Raw genomic sequence first — 23,869 nt, 5'->3', positions numbered from 1 at the left:
TATATATATATAGAAAACATTTGTATTTCTAGACAGTGAGATATATCTCTGTTCTCACTTGTTTATATTTTCTAATCTTGTGTGATATATATATATATATATAGAAAACATTTGTATTTCTAGACAGTGAGATATATCTCTGTTCTCACTTGTTTATATTTTCTAATCTTGTGTGACTGATGGTTGTGTTTGGATTCTTCAGATGCAGACAGACAAGACGCCATCAACTTGTTCCTTCAGGTTTACCAGCCGTCAGAGGGCAAGGCACATCTGTGGGAGCTTCCCACTGACTTTTATCTTCATCAGAGGAGCACCATGGCCCTTCAACACAACAGACACAGGTAAGGAAATGACTTTATGCTCAGAAGTATAATTCCCCCTTCATGTTACACACACAGACATCGATCCTATGGCTTAAAAATTGCTAGTTAACACAAGAGCGAGTTTCTCGACAACAACTCGACACATAAAAGGCATCAAACAGTGACGATAGCGTCATTTGAAAGAGCATCTTATTAAGAAAGGAATAAGAAACATGTTTCTTGTTTAAATTAAACATGATAATAAAAGTAAATTTACCTGGGGTATAAATAACTTTGTGCTTAACTTTGTGCAGTGTTCCTGTTTCATTGGTACTATTATTTTTGACCCAGTATCACTTGTTACGTGTGTGTGTGTGTATTCATGTTCTCTGCTTTCTTGTTGTTTTCATGCTTACACAAAAGTGGACCTAATTTTCTGTCTCAGACCAGCAGCTTCTGTGGCAACAATGGTCCCAGAAACCAGACTCATTATTCCAAGAAATTAGCATGACTGCAGCTGTAATCAGTTTAGCTGCCACATATTGTCCAGTTTCTCTCTGGCTAGCACAAGGGGGCAAATCACATTGTAAAATCACCGTGAATGCATTTCTTCTTTCATAACACTGAATAGGAGTCGGGTGTATTCAGCACTACAGTAGGCGGTCATGACAAGCCAATTTCTAAATCTGGGTTAAGTAAAGACTCAGATGAGTGCAGACAAAAAAGAACACATCTCTCAGAGGAGATTAATAAATTTTTTTTTGTCTAACTTGTTTCCAGCTACACATTTTGGTGGTCAGAGGGAGTCCTGTCCTACCTGCCTGTACCTTATGATGAAGGTAACGGTGTCTGTGCATTCAACCGCTCTCTCTACTTACTAGGTTCCGCGTTATTTCCAAACGGCACAAAAATGTAAGAAAAATAAAAAAAAGCCAAATAATTTGTTGGAATTAGAATTGGAATTGTGTTTCTAGGAAATGTGCGATCTGAAAAACCTCGGTAAACCTATATCACCCTTTCTTGTTGCATTTAAAGCAAAAAAAAAGAACTACATGTTGTGCCTTTTTAGACTGCATAATCTGCTCTTTCTGGGTTTTTTGGGGTTTTTTTTTAACCTTAAAACAACATGTAAGGATACACAACAAAATCCTACGTCAACAAACAGATGCGAGATTTGTAATAAAAAAAAAAGAGAGAGAGAAAGAAAGAAAGAAGCCGGAGGGGGCTGGACGTCATGCTGAGACCCTTTGGTAAAGCCACGCATAAAAGTGGGGTTTTTAAAAACTCTAAAAACATGCTGTGAAAAGACCTGAAGCATGCTGTGAAATGACCTGACGCATGTTTTAGTGCTTAAAAACCTTCCAAGCTGACTGAATTAAAAGATAAGATTAGGACATAATTTTTTCACAGCAACGCAAAAAAAACAACTCTTTCCCTGTTTGTTGACGGTAGTTGTTGCCGTCAGGTTGGTACACCCCCCGGTTATTAGATTTAAAGGACAATTACTTTTTCTATTGATTTTTTTTTCTCCTTATTAAAAAATAATATTGTGAACATTGCTTGTACTTATTCTTTTGCCGTTTTAAGATCTGTTTTATGATCTGAAACGTGACGAAAACATCCTTATTTGTTAATTTATGATAGATGTGGCAAATGTCTGGCATTGTTAACTTTGACATTGTATCTCATTGTAGCTGAACCATTTTTTATTTATTTATTTTTGCTTTACATGACAAACTTTTTACAAAAATTGCTTTTCTTATTAACGATATTAAATTTTACAGTAAGAAACCACCTGCTTTTAACCTCATTTCACATAATTATCTTTTCAAATGTTGCAGTGCTCATTAATGTGGCACATAAAGACTCTTGATGTCATTTTTGTCTTGTGTCTGGCTGTTAATGCTCCTCAGTATGTGGGTTTTTTTTTTGTGTGTGTGTGTGTTTGCGCAGTTGCTTGTGAGAACACAATGAAGACCATCAAAGTAAGGAGGATGAACCAGTTTGATGAAAGTGTTGACATCTACACAGAGTTCTTCAAACCTTATGAGCTCACCTCCTTTGATGACACTTTCTGCATTGGGATGACCAACTCTGCAAGGTACACGAGTAAATTGATTGTACCGTATTGAGTTTGCTCGTTTGTTGATGTAGAAATTGCAAATGAACCTATTTAAAATTTTTTTTGATGAATTTATTACCCGTTTATTGGCGAGATGGAAAAGGATGTCGAGTGATTATATTTTCTTATTTGTTCATAAAGGGAATTTATGCCAAAATCCGTGGGAGTGGATCCAAGTCCGTTCACAGTCCGCAAGCCAGAGGAAACTGGAAAATCAGTGCTGGGGTGAATCCTCCTTTAAACTTTGTTCATTTTGGCACACTGGGGATGATGTTATTATGCTTTGTTTTTTTTTGTAAGGTGAATCCCATGTCACCATGCCCTTACACACACACACACACACGCTTCATTAAACACACACACAGCTTCATTAATCATCATGTTCTCAGGTTGCCAGAAAATACGGCCTGTCCTTTTCCATGTTTTTGTTGAGCGGACACATTGATGAGCTCTGTTTGTGAATGCATGCATTTCTGGTATCAAAAGCTTAAGCAGACAAACATTACTAAGAAAAAAGAATAACGCTTACAGCTTTTACGGTCATCTCCGCATTAGTTCAGCGCAACTTTACCGTACGTATGTATTCATGGGCTGTCAAATGTTCTGGGCTGAGTCATGGTTTGACCTCAAAACAAAATATTATGAAGGGATTGAGGTAAGCGGTGACCTGTGTGTGTAATTTAATCTCTGTATAAGCACAGCTGTTTTAAATAGCCTTATGGTAACGTTGGAGGAGCAGTAGAGCTCGACAGCTCATGTGGAATAATCTATTGACAGAACAGGAATTAAGAAAACTGGAAGTCAATCTTGTAGCTCTTTCATCTGAGCTTCATAAGACAGTGGCCAAATGAAAGCCGTTGTTGAGAGGTCATGATAAGGGGTCCCATATGACCTTAATTAAGGTTCGCATAAGAGTTACTAATAATGTGCTTCCTTGTTGAACAGCAAGAGCAGCAAGGAGGAAACCATTCTCCAGAGGAAGACTGCAGCCAGCGCGCCTCCCCCCCCCAGTGAGGAGGCCATGTCCAGTACGTCTGAGGACGACTCGGAGGAGGATCGGGACGACGAAGGGTCTGTTTCACAGCGCTCTACCCCGATCAAGCTGCTGACAGAGTCTGGAGAGAGCGGTCGCACGCAAGAGGTAAGATAAAGCCACATGCCGGCAAAATAAGTCAGAAACAAATCAAATGTGACTTCCTCTGAGATCTGATGTATTATCTGCTAAATGAGGCCTAAATCACATGTCCTACCAACTGAATATTTTTATAACTGTTGGGCCTAGTTTTTTTTCTTCTTTTTTTTATGATGAAGAGACGATTGCTTCCTTCCGTGTGGCAATCCAAATATAAATAATGGCTCCTAAAGGCCTAAGGGAAATAAATGCAATGGTAACTGCTTGTATTTTAGGCCTTAATGGCATTTTGCCTTTGCAAAGTGAGTACCTTACCTCTCCTTATTTCCGTGTTTTCACTTGTATTTGAGTCTCTCGCAAGACAATTATTCCCTTTGATTTGCATCAAACTGGAAACTGGAAATATCAGCCTAGTCACACTCTATGAAACGGCATGAAGGTCAATAAGGTGAAGTTAATGTTGATTTTCACCCCAAAATAAGTGAAGAGTCCCAATTAATGTAATTCTCTCTTTCCTACCCTAAAATGTCAATAGCAGTGTTGTTGGGCTGATGTTGCAACATCAGTTTGGTGCTATAAGTCTAAAATGGCACACATGGCTGCTAAACTTTTATGGATGCATAAAATGAATTCAAGCACCATAAGCATTTTTTTTCAAGGCACTATATTTGGAATGTTGATGACACACCAAACTAGTATTGTTTATGGAGTACAAAATTGCATAGGTGATGAAAGCGAAGATCTCTTTTGGCACTTTTAAGTTGTTTATGAGTTTGCGTGTGTTTTTGTGTGCAACATCCACACATTAATTGGATTTTTTTTTTTTTTTTGCACGAGCATTCAAATTACACCAATCAATTTCTGTCACGGTCACAACTTTTGTTGTTTTTTTTTTTTTCTTTTTCTGCTAAGTTTGATTGGACCAGCTGCACTAAGTGTCATTGATTACTGTCCTTCAAAGTCGGTGTGCATATGAGTCCCAGCAGACCTTTGCAAACTGCAGCTTGACTGATGGACTCAGAAGTCTAGATTAATCATTTACTTCCCAGTAATCCTTAAGGTCTCGCATCAGATGCATTGTTCTTTACGTGTTTTTGAACAAACACTATAGAGGACGTGAAACAAAAATATATGTTATTTTACGATTCCAAATTAATTTGTAGCTAAAAGTATTTATTGGGAATTTCATGAATAGTTCAATAGGTATTTATTGTGAATGTATGTGTATTTTTTCACCACCTTTTTGCCTCTCAGAGGGAGTGTGTCACACTTCCATCTGTTTTCTCCTTTAAATCAAGTTGTCTTTATGGAGTCTGAAGCATGTAGGGCACGTGCAGTGGGATTTGTCTGCTTTTAGTATATCAGGTGAGAGTCACATGCAGGTGTCTGCTTTTCTGGGCCTCACTTCACTCTCCTCAGTTGATTTCTTAGCTTGATTTTGATCTGAGCTCTGGCTCCTAAAATAAATCAAAGTAGGTTAGAGTTGGTAGTAATCCTAATTCACAGAAATAAATAATAAAAAAAGGTAACCATTTTCAATACGAGCAACATCTTTTAGATTTATTGTGCCGAGGCTTTGATTCTGTTTTGTACAAGTGTAGTTCTTTTCCTTTTAGATAGTTTAACCACTGCAGACGTACTTCATGGAAATCAGATTGAGACATCCATTGGTCCATCTGTCCATTCATCCATTAGTCAACCATTCATCCATTAGTCAACCATTCATCCATTAGTCAACCATTCATCCATTAACCTGTAAGTTTGTGTGTAACTCTGGCCATGTTTCCCTCCATTCATCAATCTGTCATTTGTCCATCCATCACTTCAGCTATCTATCCATTTTATCATCTGTTCATCCTTTCGTCTGTCAATCAGGCATTCTGTCTGTCCATCTTTCAACTCTTCTATCAGTCTGTCTGCTCCTCTTTCCTTTCTTTCTTCCTTGCTATAGTTTTTGTTTTTTTTACAAATTACATACTGGTACAACTTTTAGAAAAAAATAGCTATAAATCAGTTGTTGAGCTTTTTACCTATACTTTATCAACTGGATGAAAGAAAATGTAAAAAAGAAAAAAAAGGTTGAAAGTTGTGTAAGATCCCTGAAGCAAGCAGCTTTGGATTTATATATACACTAAGAACTTATCTTAAGAACAATTTGGACTTCAGTTCAGAAAAAACAGGGGGTTGATGCAAAAGCAATTTGTCAGAAAGTGGCAAATAATTTTCAATTTCTATTTCCAATCTCTCCCAGTATTAGAGAATGAAACAAGTTGATTGCCTTCAGTCATTAAAACTAAACCTCATCTGAAAAATTGCTTGGGACACAAACAAGATTTGCAGCATTTTTTCTCTAAAATGAATAGAAACGGAAATTCAACTTTCAATGTAAAGTATTAATCTCACTGTGCGCATCGTTTGAACACCGCTTCCCATAAACACCTTCTGAACCAACACCTACGAGTACATAGGTTACCATATGTTGGCTGTATCCGTTTCACGCCCCGTGTGGACTGTTCGCACGTTTCCATCCCCCCCATCGACCCAGATTCTGTATTTCTGCAGGAACATCTAGTGCAGGTACAATGTCACTGTGTCAACCAGATGGATCGAATGTACTATGGGAACAACATTCTCCAAGAGCACTCTTCATAAGAAATGCATTAGACATATACTTCAAGAGCAAAATGTAAACAAATTCAAACCTCTTCATGGTTTTCATGACATCAGCTCACACTCTAGCCTCCTGTCCTCATTTACATGTAATGAGGCTGTGATTCACAGTTTTTCAGATGAGGTGATTGTTCCCAGAGTCTGAAGTGCTTTCTTGGCTGGTGACTCAACAGCTGGGCTCTGCTGTTGAAGGATTTTGTTGTGTCGGACGTACGGCGTCTGGTTCTGTTGGATATGGAGTGGGGCATCTCTGTCCCTACTTGTAAATAGTCTTTCTGTCTCACGAAACAACAAGTCCTCCTCCAATTTCATGTCACCATCAACTAATTTCTTACATTAAAGCGTTGCTCTTCATTGGCATATTTTAAACTACAACTGAGCCCAATTCATATTCACACCTCCTGCCAGATTTAGATTTACTTATTAGTTTCAGTCAAAAAGTTTGGTTTTGTTTGAAAATGAGATAAGCATCTCTTAAGTGCAGTGGGAAAAAAAAATTAAAAAGAAATATAAAAAAAAATAGTTACATTTTATTAACAACGGCATGTTAAAAATGATGACTAAATAGTGAGCAACAGTTACTTGAGCTATTTCTAAAGTTCCACAGATTAAAAATAATTGTTTTCATTTGAGTCAAGTAAAGAGTTCCTTCAGAATAACGAAAAGATTCATACAGTCATCCATCCATTCTTGAGTCTTTGTGTCATGAAAGGTGACAGAAATTTTCAAAGAAAAAGGATTCTAAGTTTATTTATTTCCAAGAAACACTGAGTGTTTTCCAGAGTGTCTATATGCACTTGAATCAGCTAATAAATGAAGGACACTTTAGACAATTATTTCTTTTTCAGTTGTTTTTGTAGTTAATTAACAAGTCTCCTGCTTTGTTATTTCATACACATTTTTTTTGTTTTAGCTCATTACTAAAAGTTATCTGAATTCTTTTCAGGCTGCCTTAAATTTCATAAAAAAAAAAAGAACCTATCTTAAAATCTTTTTTACCAATACAGATCAAGAATACACTGGTCAGGATTTATTTTTCTGTATCTATCTCTAGGAATGGGCTGGCATGTAGTAGCTTTATGTAAAAATAATGGGGGAAATGATAAAGCAGCACGTATATTAATGCAATTAATAAAATGCTTATAAGAACACATAACTTTCATCTTAATTACTTTTTTTTTAAGTCAAAAGAGTACATACATTATTAGCATGACTTTAAGCCAGTGGTTCCCAAACTTTTTCTTCTGCGCCCCCCCAGAGGTTTCCAAACATTTTCTGCGCCCCCCCTATGGATTACAAATGGCTGTCTGGTTGAAACGACGCGTGTGACAGGGGTGGAGGGGGGAATCGACTTTTTTGGGGGCAAAATGAATGTACGTAGCTGAAAATAGACACCAACATCGGTAGCCTACAAGGTACTTGTTAAGCTTAAGGTTCTGTATTGATATTAGCTAGTCATCTTTTAGCTAACTTTACCTGCATCCAACAGCTTTACTCAACTCAGTCGGTTAGTTTGGAGGGAAAAAATGTGAAAAGTTCTTGGCGTTTTGCTGGTTTGCTGCCGTGATTCTAACACAAACCTACGTAGCTCTGCCCAGCAGCAGCAGGTCTCCTTCACAGGTGGAAACCCAGCGCGAGCGTCGTAGCGCTCATGTTGCGTTTAAAGGTGGCTCGGAAAAACAGGTTACAACATGTTAACAACGGATTAAACAGTTTTAACTGCTGATAAAAGTGACAGAGGACACAAATATGGGAAGTGTGGAAGCCTCTACTGTATCAAATTGACATAGGAATAACAGAGAGTTGGCCATTCTAAGGTAAAAACCCAGCGCATACAGTGTTCAGTTTTTTTTGTTTGTTTTTTTTCATCCAGACGGCTTCACGTGCCCCCCCTGCAATGACACGGCGCCACCCCTAGGGGGCGCGCCCCACAGTTTGGGAACCTCTGCTTTAAGCATAAGAAAGTGCACTTAATTAAAAATGTCATTATTTTGGCATTTACCAAATGGAAATAACTTGGAAAACCCAAATGACTTAAAGCAGCTAATGTCTGCTCTAATTTAATTTTATACAGTGATAAAAAGATCCGTAAACATGGGACACCCTTGTGACGTCATATGAAAGCTTGTTGAAGATGTTTGGACACAAAGATATATACTATCAGTTCTAACAACAGAATTGAATTCATCTGAGATAAGAAAAAAACAAAACAAAACAATTAAAACATCTTAAGAACCTTGTTAAAAGAGGTTTAAATTAGGTCACTCCCTTGTGTATTTAGAAGGTCTGTTCCATTTTCATCTGTCACTTCAGTTGCTGAATAGCTGCTGTTTGGAGTGAGAGTTTACACCCAAAGTGGTTGAGGGATTTTGGTGAGCCGTTATCTTCAGTCTGCATCTAATTAAATGGATTTTAAACAAAAAGAAAAGTATTGTGCTTTTCTTTTCTTTCTTTCTTTCTTTTTTTGCTTCTTTGACACGACGTCGATTAAAACCTTGAAATTACATTTTTTTCTGAGCAGAGAAAGTCTGCTCTGAGAAACCTCAACAGGTCTGACTGTGATTAGAAAAATGCCTGCCTCTTTTCTCTCCATCCATTTGTTTCCGACTCATGAGTCATGATGTATTGTTCTTCAGTTTTCTGTCTTGTCAGGACCTTGAGCTATGATCCAGTCATGAATAAATGCATCTGGTGCTGGACATGGGGCTCACGTGTCGGGCAACACATTATGTGTGTCGCTGCCTGCAGGCAGTTTCTGAGAATGGATTTGGTGCCAGCGCAACACACGAAAACGCTGAAATATTTAAACATTAGATCATTACCGCATTCGCTGTTAAACTACACATGGTTATTTTTATTTTTTTTCTGCCTTAGTGTGGATGTATGAATAAGTTCATGTTTTCCGTAAATGTCCTATTCTTGTCTCTGTCTGCTTTGGACAGGATCTGTGGATCTTTGTTTTTGTGCTTATGTGTTTTTTTGTGTTCAGAGCAGCTTTTTTTTTTTTTGTTCATGGTCCCCTATGTGTGCAACTCATTCGCCTGTCTGTGCAGCTCACATTAATACAGAAACAATAAAATCGAAAGCATAGTGCTGAAACTATTGCTGCAATACAAAGAGGGATATTAGCCTTGGTTGCTGCTTTATGTGCTGTTACATAACCAGCCGTCTGTTGTTTCTTTAGAGGCTCCTTTCAGTTCGAAACGAAGGCATGTAAATCACCTCCAGTTCATAAAACAATTAAGTGATATATTTCCGAATATGCTTTTTTTTTTGGTCATATCTACACATTACAGATCATAAAACACGTTTCAGCAGACTTAAAGATAGATAAAACAACCCTCTAAAACCTTTTTTTCAGGTGCCGTAAGGTAACTTTAGAGGTCTAGTAGAGTTTGTATCATGGTGCATCATTCCTCGTAGTTGGCAGAAATGAATTCTTGCAAAAGATTAGACAAGTGGTCATCATTTTATGGACATTTTGTGTTTCTACGAACTGGGCACCATGCGAAAGAACCCCAGGAGGCCACAGGACACAAACATGGAGAAACCTAAAACTGCCTCGTCAGACACCACTAAATTACTGTCGAAGCTGCTTATATTAAACTCCTTGGGTGGCCGTAATTGCTGAAGACGTTGCAGAGGAACATCTGAACTCGATGACCTTGTCTGAATGGGTTTATGTTCCGAGAAGAACGTCCTGAACTGGTCTTCTTTGTACCTCTTTGGTAACATTGATGTTGACGCGTCTGTAATACTTCAACACGTTTATTTATTTCTGTGCCGCTCACATTCGTTTTTTACTATTTGTCTCACCTCTGTAGGAAGTCCAGCTGCAGCAAGCAATGACGGATCGGATTCTTGCAGAGTGTCCCGCAGAGGAGGATTTGCTCATTTATGAAAGGTAAATTTAGTGCTATAGATTGCATTTATGGACCCACCTTTTGCAAATTGTCCACATCAAAGACAGATTTATTGTTTAATAGAGTGGTTCATTAGTTTTTGAGGAATTCTGTTGTTGGATGCTTTTATTTTTCTCTGAACAGATTTTTTTTTTTTTGTTTTAATGAATAGAATAAAAAAAGATGTTGCCAGCCGTCTAAACAGTGGAAATTGAAATAAAACTGTCTATGTCTAATTGTGGTAAAAAAATAAATAAAATAAAAAAAAAAAAAAAACATAGCTTGGAGTTGATTAAAGAAGCTAACCTTGCCTGAATTTTAACAGGACCATGGAGCAAAAGAAGTATGCTAACTTTATGGATGGGTAAACAAAACTAAGCGTAACTCAACCTTATGATTGTCATAAAAAAGATGTCCCTAGATGTCCAGTGTTCAGCTATTTTTTATTTTTTATTTTTTGTCTGCTTATCTCATCTCCATCAGGTTCTACTGATTATTTCAAAACGCAGCTGGAGAAGCTCGACAACCAGAAAAAACCCTTTACGCCAGATTAAGGCCGCTAAAAATCATTTTGGCCATTCGTGGTTTTCGTATGCGTCGTGTCCCGTCACCACTGCAACTTCGAACAACAGAATCTCACCTCGCAATCTATTCTCATGCCAGTAATGTCTGTGCTGTGCTTAGGCAACAAGTTCTCTGACCTGACAACTAGCCGTTGAAATAATTGCTTTCTTATCTGACCTAAATACCTAATCTATGTCTGAATAGAAGTGTTGTTCTGATTTTCAAAAGGTTTTATTTCCATTCATATGTCCCCAGGCCAGCGAAGGATGAAACAAGGACTCTGTGTCAGTCACCGCCTCAGGGCAAAAATAATCAATTTTGATAAATGGACATAGTCATATTTGCCCTGCTCTGTGCATCACAATCCTGATCTTACTGTTCTTTCTCCACCTTTGTCCCCTCGCTCACTCGTCTGTTTCTCTTCTGTGTTGCATCTTATTTTTTACCCCAGAATGCACCCAGCAGTGTTGATAAATAGATTCCCAGAGGCTTCGAAATTGAATAAAACTATTTGTTCCTCGGAAGCTAAATGAATATTTGATGATGGCTTTCAAAATGTCTTTTTCCAGACACAGCCTTCTCGTGTCCTTGGAAGACCCGGAACAGTTCGGAATTTAACCAGCAGGCCGATTATTTTTATTTGTTATAGTCGACCTTCAAGTGAAGTATCCTTTCAGTACAAACAGCCCTGAGGTCTACTTTAGTTTTTTTTTCTTTTTGTTTGCTTTGAGTTCACCAAACGTTCAAGTGATTGCTGATCAGAATCAGTCTGGATTTTTAATTTTTTTTTTCCAGACCACACGTTTTTCTTTCTTTTTAATGCACAGGACAGTTCTTAAGCTAACTTTTTGCAGTTTCCATAAAATCTCCGTAGATGTTTCCTCTGCTCAATGCATGAAGATGACCGGAAACTTCTTAAACAACATCTTTTCCTCAACCACAAGATGTTACTTTCGCTTGAAAAAGAAAATGAGAAGCCACTCATTGCTTAATTTGGGGTTAAGTAACTGGCTGCCAGCTGACAGATAATCACCAATGGCATTATTACCCAGTAGGAGGTTCATACTTATTTGCTTGGTTAAATCCAGGTCACATCTTTTAGTTGGGTCATGTATATACAATTTATTTTTTTGTGATGTATTATAAAACCTATGCTGTTTAAGAAAAACGTTCAAAGAAAATTCATCATGGGTTGATTATTTAACATAGCAGCTACATTGTTGCAAATATTGCTTATTTCTCTTGACCTCGTGTGACATTTTTGGGGAAAGCGTGTTTGCGGGTTGGGCGGCACAGTTGACTCGGTGGACTGGACCCGTCAGAAACTTGCCCAGTGCTCTCTGCCAGTCGGTGGAGGCGTGCGCTGTTTTGTTCTCTAGTGCCGGCTGATTCCTTTCTGACACACATCGCTACGGTCTCCACTCCCAGGCTTCGCTTTGTATTCCAAACACCTTCAGCGCTCTTTGTTTTCTGTTTCATGCGACTATGACGGCAGACACAGATGTAATTGGAGCAAGGGAATTGGCCTCCAAATTGTCGTGAAGAATGACGCTCATATCCCCCGACCATAGTGGCTCATAATAAGAACTAAATTGCATTCATTATTGGAACTGGAAGTAGCAACAGCTCTAAAGATGTTAGCGAAAGCCAGAGCGCCACTAATCAGTGCATCAATAATAAAAATCATAAGCAAGAACAAGGAATCCCCTTGTGATTTTGCACATTATTGCCAGTGGTGGGAGGGGGGGGGAGGACAACCTGATGAATAATTAGAAGACGATGGACTCAAAGATATCCATAAAGAAAATAATATGATACTGAAGGGTTAGGAGTTACAATTTACCTTTAGAGGGTAATTTCTTTTTAATTTGCATTTCTTTTTTCTTTTTGCAGGTTTGCACATCTTGGTGAGAACCAGCACACAGTGGAGAAAACAGAACGAATAAACTTGGCGAATATCATTTGCTTGTAAGTAAAACATGTGAACCATTAAACGACAAGAACTGATGTCAGTTCGGCACAAATGCCAGAGTGTGGTGTTTTCATATCAAAACATAACAGAGTTATGCCCAAGTATGTATGAGTTATGCCCAAGTATGTATGTATGTACGTACGTACGTACGAACGAACGAACCTTATTCACTGTTTTTTCCCTGGATCTCATTTTACTGATACTCTATTTGACTCTGCTTCTCCTTTCTCTTGAGCCTGTGGTGTCTTTAGAGCTGGTTGTACAAACACAAATTATCTAAATCCATAACCTTTTAGGAGAGCCCTTTGATTTTATAAAGTTGGTCCAGAAACACTCAGAAAGGGAAACACAGCAGAGGCAAACACACAGAAAACAGCAAAAATAACGTTGAGTCTTAACTTCAATTCTTATGCCTCGCAGCTAATGAACATCCAAGTTCAGACTCTGAGAAAATTTGGATATTAAAGCTTTTTAAAACATATTCTGTATATAGCTTATGAACTCATGTGGAATACTGTTGACTTATCCATTGTCCTGTAGAAACTCATTGACATCTTCCACAAGGACAGAAAGCCACAAATAGCCATATAGCTTAAGAAGCTAAATGTTCTGATTACTTTTTGAATTCAAACATTGTTACCATTTTTTGAGATACACACAGAAATACTCAGACACGTGCAGCTAAGTTTTGTTCACCGTTGTCGTATTAGCTTTTAGTCACAAAAAAAACACTTGGAAATACAATTTCGCCCCCTAAGTCTCCTTGGGAGAAGAGCAAAACTAAATAGGTTCCCGCAAGGCCTCTAGCTGTGCACGCGTATGCTACTTACTTTATTTCTTTTCATTCCATGCGTGGTCCAGCCGTCTTCTCGCTGCGGCTGCAGCCCTGACCCAGCAGGAAGTGGAGGCACTATGCACGAGCACATGTGTAATTTCAATGTGCAGTCATAGAAAAACACTCTTTCTTTTGATGATAAAAGGAAGCACATACTCCATCCTGAGATGTAACATTTCTCTGCCTAAAGTAGAACATCTCTACTACCCTATTTTTTTCAGATGCAACTTGAAAGCTTTAACATATTTTTCTTTAGTATATATATATTTTTTTGTAATTTTAATTATTGAAATAATTTGTCTAAGTGTAATTATAATTAATTGACAATATGATGCATTAGAGACAAAAGGATGCATGACTTTAACATGCCGACTGAGTGCCAAGATAAGCGGCCATCGCATTATTTATCATTGAATCTGGAGCAGAATTGATCTAAAATGGATTAAATGCATTTTAATTGATGGTTGGGCAAAAGGCCTTGGGATTGTCAAGCATTAAAGACAAAAGTTGAATTCTACTTTTCCTGCTTAATTCTTTCTTCCTGGCAGCTGCACAATGCAGTTCGAAACAGAGGTGTTAATTTCAGTTTCATCTCCAAGTCTACAGGAAAAGCTGAGTGTTTGGTTTTTTTTTTAAACCAGCACCACTCTAAGCAGCAGTAGGTCAACAAGAAAACCCGACCATAAAGAGAAGACACCTTTATCTGCAACTTGGAACCATTTTCTTACATTTTGAGCTGTTTGTAGTATGTATTTTGATGTTTTATGTTATAAAAAGAAAGTAGTGCTCAACTGTGACATGGAAACGTTTTTATGCATTCAAAAGTTCTTTAGGTGAAGAACTGAAAAGTTTAGATGCGTTCAAACCATTTTAATTTGTTACCCCTAAATATAGTCCAGTGTAACCATTTCCCTTCATAGGTTTTCTGTGTGTAATTTAATCTCATTGTGAGTACAAACCTAAAATTATATGGCTAGAAATGATGGAAAAGATAACCAGGGTAACTCTGTATTCACTTTTAAAGTTTTATTTAGTAAAAAAGACAAAAAAAAAATTAAAAGCCTCACTAAGATGCTCTGCACCTGTCTGGCTCTCACATGAGACCCTGAGATAAAGTAACTCACATGCAGATGTTCTTTTTAAATCAGACAAAGTAAGACAATTGGTTGCAATGAATTATACATTATGGGATCAGAATAAGAGAGCTCAATTCATTGGAACATCAGACTTTAGATTTTATTTATTAAAAAACACACGATCATTGTTTAAATACCAACTGCTGTGAATCTGCAATCAGCTACACAATAATTTCATCACATTTTAGTAAATGTCAGATCGATTTGAATACATTTTAAATATGGAAATACTGTATTTTGAAAGTCTTAATGCACAAATTCACTCTTCACTGTTAATCTGCATAGTAAAGCAAAAGTTTAGGAAACAACTGATTTTCTTTTGTTAAATTTAAAAGAAATTTAATCTACACAGAGAACATCTATGGATGGGAATGTGAAGAACATCTGGCTGGAAAATAATCAGGCATTCTACAAGTTTTAGTAGAATGGGGAGAAAAAAAAAACACTGCATGAAATAAATTCACGTGGCAACCCTTTATTATTTGTCCTGCAATTATACATTGCTTTGTGAGGACAAAGGCTGCAGAGCATGTGCAGTTGAATCACAGTTAAATGAATTGTAAAAAATGACCCTGAAAGAGTTTTTTTTTTGTATTCAGAGATTGTAGAAATTTTATAATGTTTTTTTTTTAATCTTTATTAAAAGATGAGATCATCTTTTAGACCCTAAGATTGTAGCACTTAGAAAAGGCATTGATGTTGAGCTCCTGATTTGGACGTCTTACAATAATTATAACATAAAACTTCAGGAGAAAAAAGTAGATTCTCTTGAAGGCATCTTTACAAGATCCTCTTTTCTTTCCACTGTTCTTTTTCCTTCTTTCCTTTTTAATTTCTTTTGCCCCAGTTCTCTTCTTTTCTTTTTTCTCTAGGTTCTAGTCCTTCTTTTCTGTCTCCATGTCCATTGGTTTCAAAATAAATCCAAAGTAATTTCTAGTAAAGTTTTATATTGATCACATCAAGCGGAGCACCGTAGCGAAAGCCGCAATGCTTCACTTGTGAATGTAAATCTATTCTGGCTTCTCATTGGTACTAAGATAACAACTTTGATTGCTACAAGAAAAACTAAAACCATGAAGAAAAAGGACGTTTTCTATAAGTTGAGTTAGAAGGTGGTCTCAATTTTATCGATTATTCCTTTTTTTTTTTTTTTTTCTTCACCTTTCTTCGTCTCCTCCTGCCTGGTCCACAGGTGGTGACAGGTGTGTTGGCTGTTGCGCAACCGGGCTATTCTAAGTTGTTACGTCACCTTGAACGTGTGGCTCCTGTCAGGGGCGCGTTATTCATTCACCTCCCTCTGTGCGGTTCCTCTATCGATCCATCCGGAATAGGCAACTGGACACTGACTCCATTGGTGGAGATAAAAACGGAAATTATATGAATGCTGTTGCCAATTCCTGTTGTTGGGCATTAAAAAGATGAGGGTATGAATTTCCTTTTCAGTGAAAGTCACCGATGAGGATTACAGTGCAGACTAACATGCTATACAGGAAAAGAAAAACTAAATCTGATTCATTTTTTAGAGCTGCTGGTTGAATCATCTGTTCAATTAGTATCTGCACATAGAAAACATCTTTAGGAAATATTGTAACTCTTGGCTTATTTTTGATTTAATGCAAATTTTAAAACCAAAACATGCACAAATTACACACACATATACCCACTTTGCTCAAGATGTAGATGTAAGTTACATTTGTGGCAAGAATTGATGAAGTGAATTTCACAATTAGAAAATACAGCTGACTTTATTTCTGCACTTGTGTGTATATTTGTTCCATTTTATCTACTTGTGCTTATTGTACCATCTAAGTCAGTGTTTCTCAACCTTTTTTGGGCCAGCGCCCCCCAGCCTTTATCCAGGTCCTTACCGCCCCCCACCAAAGAATTTGAAAGCTACTTTGCACTGACTATTATTTTATTATTAAAGTTACTATCACTATTGTAGATGTTTTGATTTTTATGCTTGTTTCTGTATTTATCATCAAAAATAATTTTGATGATAAAATGGCTTTTTTCTGTTCCCACAAAAAAGCCATGGGAACAGAAATTATTTTCATAGGTGTCTACAAAAAATGCAATGAACATTCAAGTTAAAATTGGTAGGCCTAACAGCAGCCAATCAGAGTGGAAAAAATATTCTTGTTCTGTGCCATTTTCTATTTGTTAAATATTACACAAAATGGCCAGATAAAAGATGTACAACAATGCCAAATTAAACTTTGAACTATTTGCAAAAAGACTGAGCTCTGCAGCATTAAAACATGGATAGAACAGTAACTACATTAATCGTAACTCTTCTTCTCTTCCGTGTTTCCGTCGGTTTCTGGTGGTGCAGCTCTGTGCTGCCTTCAGGAGAATGGGACATCAGAGCATCATCCATAAAACTTCACCCACATGGCATGCTCACCATCAGTAATCTTCACTCATCACGTGCTGTGCCGCCTAATCATCATGTGTTTCACATCATGTGTTGATTTTCCCCCGTTCAGCATCGGATTCTGTTTTTATGCCATAATTCACATCTAGTTCTTTGCTCCGTTTTATGTCCCGCTTCTTCTGTTTCAGAGTTTTGCGTAATGTGCGCGTCGTTTTTTGTTTAACCCCTTAAGGTGTGCAGCGTTCGGGAAATGTATTGATGGGGAAAAGGCAGACTGACATAAACCTTTTAAAAAAACTGAAACATTTTTCGTTATTCTGATTAATGAAATTTAAAAGTGCAGTGGTTCCGTTGTTCTGTCACACCCGTTTCATACCGGACCACTTACAGCACCGGTGTTAGCGCTATAAAATGAACACCCTTTATCGTGGTATCACCCATGGAGGGATTTCTTTATTTAAATGGGTTAATTTTTCAGAGGAATACAAAGTGAGGGTATCGTGATTTTAGTAATTACATGTTTATAAGAGCGATTTTCTGTTATCCTTCCATGAAAGCGGGAAGCCTTCAAACGGAAATAAAACACTTTTTAATATAAGTTGCTGCTTTGACATGACCACAGAACTGCCAAAAAATATGTACAAAAATACCAGACAAAGTGAATCACAGCAACGTCATCAGCAGGTGTAACGCTGAACTGATGCGGTGAAGCCACCAGTAGCAGGAGCGGAGCTACGCCAAGAAGCCACAAATACTGAAGAGAAGAGCTGCCATCGATACAGTTGCAGCCAAGCATGTTTTAATGTTACGAAATACAGTTTTACCAAGTTGCTCAAAGTCTAAACTGGTATTGTTGTGCATTTAATGTGTAAAGTTTACCTTCGACCAAATGCCCCCCAAAGGAATCCCGGCGCCCCCCTTTTGTAAAAAATTCCGCCAGCGCCCCCTGCCGTCCTCTGAACGCCCCCCGGGGGGCGGTACCGCCCACCTTGAGAACCGCTAATCTAAGTGAAGGTTTCTGAATAGCGCACAAAAAAGTTCAAAGCTATTACAATCTAAGGTTTGCAACTACGATGCTACGATGAAGTGTGTAATGTCAAATGATTAGCATTTGACATTACACACTTGAGGTCAGAGAAAGTGGAAAAAAAAAAAAACCGTTGGAAAATCCTACAGTACTCTTAATGTTCTAAGGTCCTGATCACATTCCAATAAGTAAGATATCAGATTAAATGTTTTACAGAGTTGGTAGTATGGGCATGCAGCTGGTCCTAACTCTGCAGAAAATGGCATTCTTCTGAATCTGCATACAAGCATCCAGTCAGTAGATAGCAGGAATCTAGTAACGGCAGTGCCTCCTGCTGCGTATTGACACCATGTGTTGACGAGCATAGTCTTAAGAAGTGTACATGGCTCTTATTGCAAAAGGTCGAGGCTTTTAGTCAAAAATTGTAACTCATGCAGCGCTGAATAACTATTTGAGGAAACATGAAGTCATCCTATATTAAAATCGTAACTACAGGAGTAAAACTAACCTGGCGATGAAACAAGGTTTAATTTTCATAGAAAACATATGCATTTAAAAGCTATCCGTATAAAGACCCTAACATCTGTGATTTAAAGCTGAAAACTTTTTTTTTTTTTGTTTGTTGGAGATGATACCAGAATTCTATATGTAGGGGTTAATTTTAAGCAAAAAGAGAAAAACAGTTGAATCATTAAGTATAAAATCTCTCGCCTTAGCACATTGACTTGACTTGTGGTGCATTAAGTCAAAGCTGAAGCTCATTTTTTTAAATTTAACATTACGTACAGACATCAATTTCTCCCTTTTCATTATTTTTTTTTATCAAAAATGTTTGCTCCTAATGTTTAGCCAGCAGTTGCTTTATATTCTTGAATTCACAGCATAGTGCCTATAGTTAGAAGAGCCAATGCCAAGTTTCTTACATGAAAGCATGCCTTTGTGTCTACCTGAAGTTCTGTCTTTGCTTTCAGAAATCTTATTCCCGGCAAGGTCCTGTTTTTTTTTTTTTTTGTTCTACTCGTGTATGATCACCAGCTGCTGTCAAACGGACTGACTGAGTGGACCATCTGACAAGCAGAAGCTTGTTAATTCATTGTTTGGATGGAAAGACATGCTTTGGTGTTTAGTTTCTGGGAAAACATGACAAAACATCTAATATGCTGCTGAAAAAGTGCCCGTCTCCACAATCCCCGTGTTGCTTTTATTATCAGCGTGGCCATTAGCTGCTGCTTTAAACGTGATATTCACAAAGCTTTTTATTTTTTTCTTGGTAAAATAAAAATAGCTTCTTTTTTTTTTTGCTAAATATATGGAAGGGTTTTTTTTCCCCCCCGCTTGTGTTAGTCTTCTGTTGCTACATGATTGGTCTGACAGTTTGCCTTTATCCTCTTGCATGTCTACTTTCAGAGAACCAGTGTCCCACTTCAAGGATGACAGCATCTATGTCGTCTCTCTTCCTCAAGTGGACAGAGGCAGTCACGAAATGTTTGTGAGCCATGTAATGACGGGTCACGGGCAGGTGAGGGCGCTGTGCAGGGAGGATATGTTGATGTACAGGGAGTACGTGAAGAACAGATACATGTGAAAGCCAAATATCTGGAACTGGATGATGATACGGGCAAAAATGTTTCAGTTTTTTTTTTTTTTTTGCTCGTGACTCTGGTAAGTTGTATGCATTTCTCCTGACGATGTACAGAAGACCTTACGCAGCTGAATTTTGACTTAAAAAATAATAATAAAATAAAAAAAGCCTTTTGTATATTGTCTGTTTTATAAGTTTTCGACTGTTTTATTTGTGCAAACCTGCATTACAAGGCTACGATGGTGGTTTTTATATGATTTTCACATTATTTTAACTTTGATCAAGTTTTTATATATATATATATATATATATATATATATATATATATATATATATATATATATATATATATATATACATATAAATAATAGTTGCAGAATAAAAAGCAAATATAAGTTGCGCGAATTTATGTAAATAATTTTAATCTTATGCAACACAGTGCAAGGAGCTGGCATTGAACTGTTTATAAAAAAAACATATTATTTGGAGTCAGTTTGTCATTTCTGACTAATCGTTTGTCTCTTTTTAAATGTTTTATTTTGCATATATTTATCATTCCAAAAACATGTCTGCTTATTTTTGTAAATATGAAGCGTTTCTGTAAACATGAACCATTAAACTTCCATAGTTTACAAAGTGGTACACATTTTTATCCATTTTCATTATGTTGTGTTGAACATATGAGATGTGTCTTAATAAATTAAACACCTATTTATCCAACCTACACAGAGGACTCCATTGTGAAAGTGTTGTTTTCGAGGTGCGCATGCATAACAACATTAATGCACAAAAAACTGACCTTGAACATTCTTATGCATGCACAAATGTGCACTTGGCTATTTTGACGAATACTGTTAAAAACCATCATGTAACATTATATATAAAATCAATATTATTTTAATTCGGCAGGCTCTTCTCTTGATATTGTCCAAATGCAACAGTAATATTAATTCCAACAGCTATGTAGATCAGAGATATCGCACTCATTTTCATTTTTTGTCCCATCAAGATCATGAATGACCTCAAAGGGTCGGTTGTGATGGGATGTGATGAAACTGCCTTTTTAAGCTGTTAAGACATGTTTAAATAGCTGTCTTGGCATTCAGTGAGTACATGATAAAGTTGAATAGTTTTGAATATATTTTCCCATTGATGCAACTTAAACTGATATTTAAGAACACAACTGTTGGGTTTTATTTTCTTTCTATTCATGTAAAGAACTTAGCATTGCTTTTCTGAAAATGCGCAACACAAATAAAATTGCCCTAAATTCCTCTTATGTAGTTGGATTTCATGTATGTTTATTCCTTCTTACCCAATGAAGCTTTATATTAGTGGTATTATAACTAGTTTCAATAAAAAACATTTTTACTGTGGCTTGATGCATTTTTCAGTTAACAACTGAAGCTTCCATATTGTATTTCTGATGCCTTTCATTAATCTGGCCTCTCTAATTCGCTACCCATCCATAAATCCAATATTTTACCTTTCATGCAGCGTTTTTAAGTGTTAATTTCCCCCTACTATTAGATCCTTTTTCCCGCTTTCACGTCCTTGCTGCCTTACACTTTGTGTTCCCTCTCCTGTCACACTCTCTCCTCGGCTCTCGGCTTTCAAGCGCAGGTGTCAGAAAATGTGAAATGTTCTCCGTTATAAATGCTCAGTCGTCATTCAGACTGACCACCGGCCACAGCATTAGTGCCACGTGAGAGTTGGGGAGGAGGCGCAGGGAAGAGCATGGTATGCATATGATGCGACGAATGAAGAGGTTTCTTTTTAAACGTGAATGAATATTTATATTTTTTTGAAACTCCGCAGGGACATTTAATTGCAGCGAGCAAAGATTGCATTGCTGATGTCAGGAGTCCAGTAATGACATGTGACAAGAGCCTCTTGGTGGACCCAGAAGGCTTCTTCTCCTGCCTCGGTTGAGATGCTTCAATGATTTTTGGGTTGCGTCACGGCCGCGGGGTTCTCATGGTTTCTTTGTCGACCGCAGAGTAGTGAGGTGATGGTGCTAGCGACACCTCGGGTGTGACGGCATAACTCACACCATGCTCTCTACCTTAATAGATAAGACTACATAGGGTAGAGATTTCTTACTCCTTTGTTTAAGCTCTTCTTTGGAGGCTGAAATACAGGGAGACACTGAATCCCTTCAACATGTAGCTTGTAAACCAATAGAGAAGTGTGAGTTGCAATTATCGGTTACGTTTTCTGTAATTCTGCCAAACACTGCCTAAAAGACCTTTAGTGGGACAGGACTCCTGTGAAATGGCTCCTATCAACTCTGATTAGCTGAATGTCTTTTATTTCAAAGTTTTAACTCTTGTCAGATTACATTTTCATCGAGCTGCTCCATTCCCAAAAACGGTCTTCTGCTTGGAGAGCTGCACTTAAATGCCTCATATCAGGTGACCGTCACTATCTGATAAAAATGCAGTGAAATTTAAAAGAGACCGGTTTTAATGTGAACATATTTTTCTCTCTCTCTCGTTTTATGACCGAATAGTAAGAGCCTGCCCAAGAACCTGTGGAGAAGCTTGGTGAAAATAGACCCTTGATTACTCAGGATAAGCCACAGTTAAAGTTAGAGGCGGTATTGTGATTATACATGGCTGCATGAATTTCTGTTTGTGTACAGGTTGAACTGTTGAGGTTTGAAATAGAACAGTTGCGTAACCTACTGCATCGCCTCATTATTATAGGTTTGTTTTTAAACACCGTATGGGTCACAAAGTGTTTCTTTGGATGAAGAAAAGTCCTTGAGATTACTGTTTCTCTGATGAAAACGTGAATGCTTTTTGTTTTTTGTTATCCTAAAACCAATATGAAAATAAAGGCAGAGTTTCAGTCTTAACACAAACCTCTATGTGTGTTTATATGATCGACTTTTACACAGCAGCACATAACAGTGAAGTAAAAGAAACAAAAGGTAATGTTTAAGTGTTGCCCCAGAATCTCTGTGGGGTTTTTGATGTGGACTTTGAATGGGCCACTCTCAGATGTTTGTGATCTGTTGTTGTCTCACTCCTCCCGTGTCTTCAGCAACTAAAAGAGCGGCTCTCTGGTGGCCATTCATGCAAGAACTGTCACTTTCTACCGCTTGTGCTTAAAAGCATCAACAATATTTGCTTATTGCTAATATCTGCACTAATCTTGCTGGTTAAATGATGGAAATCCTGTAGAATTTGGGTCATGATAGCTTTTACTGTATTCTCACTACTGAACAGTGGCTCTGCAGCTTTTATCTAATTACGTGACAGCTAGTGATGGAGCCATCCAATTTGTATGATTGATGTGTTGCATAAAGAGTACAACTTTCCTTGGGTGAGCACAGCAGCTTTTTAGGTAGGAAGTAGGTCAATTTTATGAGTGAAATTGAAGCGTTATTTCTCTGCTGTGTCTCTATTTAGTCACCAAGGACAGAGTTTTGTTTTTGCTGTCACCACCAAGTCCATTTCTGCATCCACCTGTCCATGCAATTTGTTTTTTTGTTGTTTTTTTTTTTACACTAAATCTGTTCACCCACTACTTAAGCGTAAACTTAGCACCTGCACTCTGGGTTGTCTCTTTATTAAAATTTTCTGAGGGAGCAGGCTCTTGTTATTGACCTTTTCACCGCCTATTAGAGACATGCTCGGATTCTGCTTTTGTTAAATATCACTAGAAGGGCATTCCTGTATTGAGGGGTGAGTCGCTGCCTTGTGTTTACATAGACAGGTGTTTGCCCCCTTGTGCTGCTCTGCTGTTTGTGTTTGCTTCCCAAAAATGGGACTGTTTTGACGGAACGGCGGCTTTTCATGAAATAGTCCTGTTTTTCTGTTCCTAATGGCAGATGTCTCATTACGCTGAGGCCTCTCTCAGAGCACATTGGTGTGGGTGAATAAATGCAAACAGCTATGGATTTGTTGTTGTTGTTTTTTTTAGCTCATTACGGGAAGGCCCCTCTAAAATAGAGCAGAGGTTGAATATTTGGATTTAGCAGTGGAGTACTTTGGTTTCGGTGGCATTTTAGCCCATTTAGCTCTCTAGCAAGGCAAATAAAAATTTATTTTTTATTTTTTTATCCTGTTTGGACTTTAGAGTCTTTGATATAAAATATTACACACTTCATGTGACTACTCAGCTCATGAATAAAGATTTCTGCAGCCCTCAAGCTTGACAGAGGCTGACCAAACCACTGTTACCAGGAAACCAAAGTCAGTTTACATATTGCTTTACTGCTGCTTTGGCTCTCTTTCCATC

General features: G+C 37.6%; 1 protein-coding gene and 1 long non-coding RNA gene across 2 annotated transcripts in view; one reads left to right on the top strand and one right to left on the bottom strand.

The window, feature by feature from the left end:
• fig4a (FIG4 phosphoinositide 5-phosphatase a) overlaps positions 1-19,791 on the top strand; it is a 46,250-nt gene extending 26,459 nt beyond the window's left edge. The window contains exons 16-23 of the mRNA XM_007552815.2: positions 203-341; positions 1,083-1,141; positions 2,256-2,403; positions 2,566-2,649; positions 3,370-3,565; positions 10,051-10,130; positions 12,586-12,660; positions 19,447-19,791. Of these exons, the coding sequence (XP_007552877.1) occupies positions 203-341; positions 1,083-1,141; positions 2,256-2,403; positions 2,566-2,649; positions 3,370-3,565; positions 10,051-10,130; positions 12,586-12,660; positions 19,447-19,624 (959 nt within the window). The 3' untranslated portion in view covers positions 19,625-19,791. The remainder of the gene's footprint in view (positions 1-202; positions 342-1,082; positions 1,142-2,255; positions 2,404-2,565; positions 2,650-3,369; positions 3,566-10,050; positions 10,131-12,585; positions 12,661-19,446) is intronic.
• LOC107836345 (uncharacterized) lies at positions 4,804-7,410 on the bottom strand. The gene is made up of 2 exons (XR_001662230.1): positions 6,259-7,410; positions 4,804-5,013 (listed from the first exon to the last, which is right to left on the bottom strand). It is a non-coding gene; the product is annotated as an uncharacterized LOC107836345 (long non-coding RNA).
• Positions 19,792-23,869: the final 4,078 nt, after the last annotated feature.

The sequence above is a fragment of the Poecilia formosa genome, unplaced genomic scaffold, assembly GCF_000485575.1.
Source record: "Poecilia formosa unplaced genomic scaffold, Poecilia_formosa-5.1.2 Scaffold53, whole genome shotgun sequence".
Classification (NCBI taxonomy): Eukaryota; Metazoa; Chordata; class Actinopteri; order Cyprinodontiformes; family Poeciliidae; genus Poecilia; species Poecilia formosa.
This window is presented reverse-complemented; position numbering and strand designations above follow the sequence as displayed.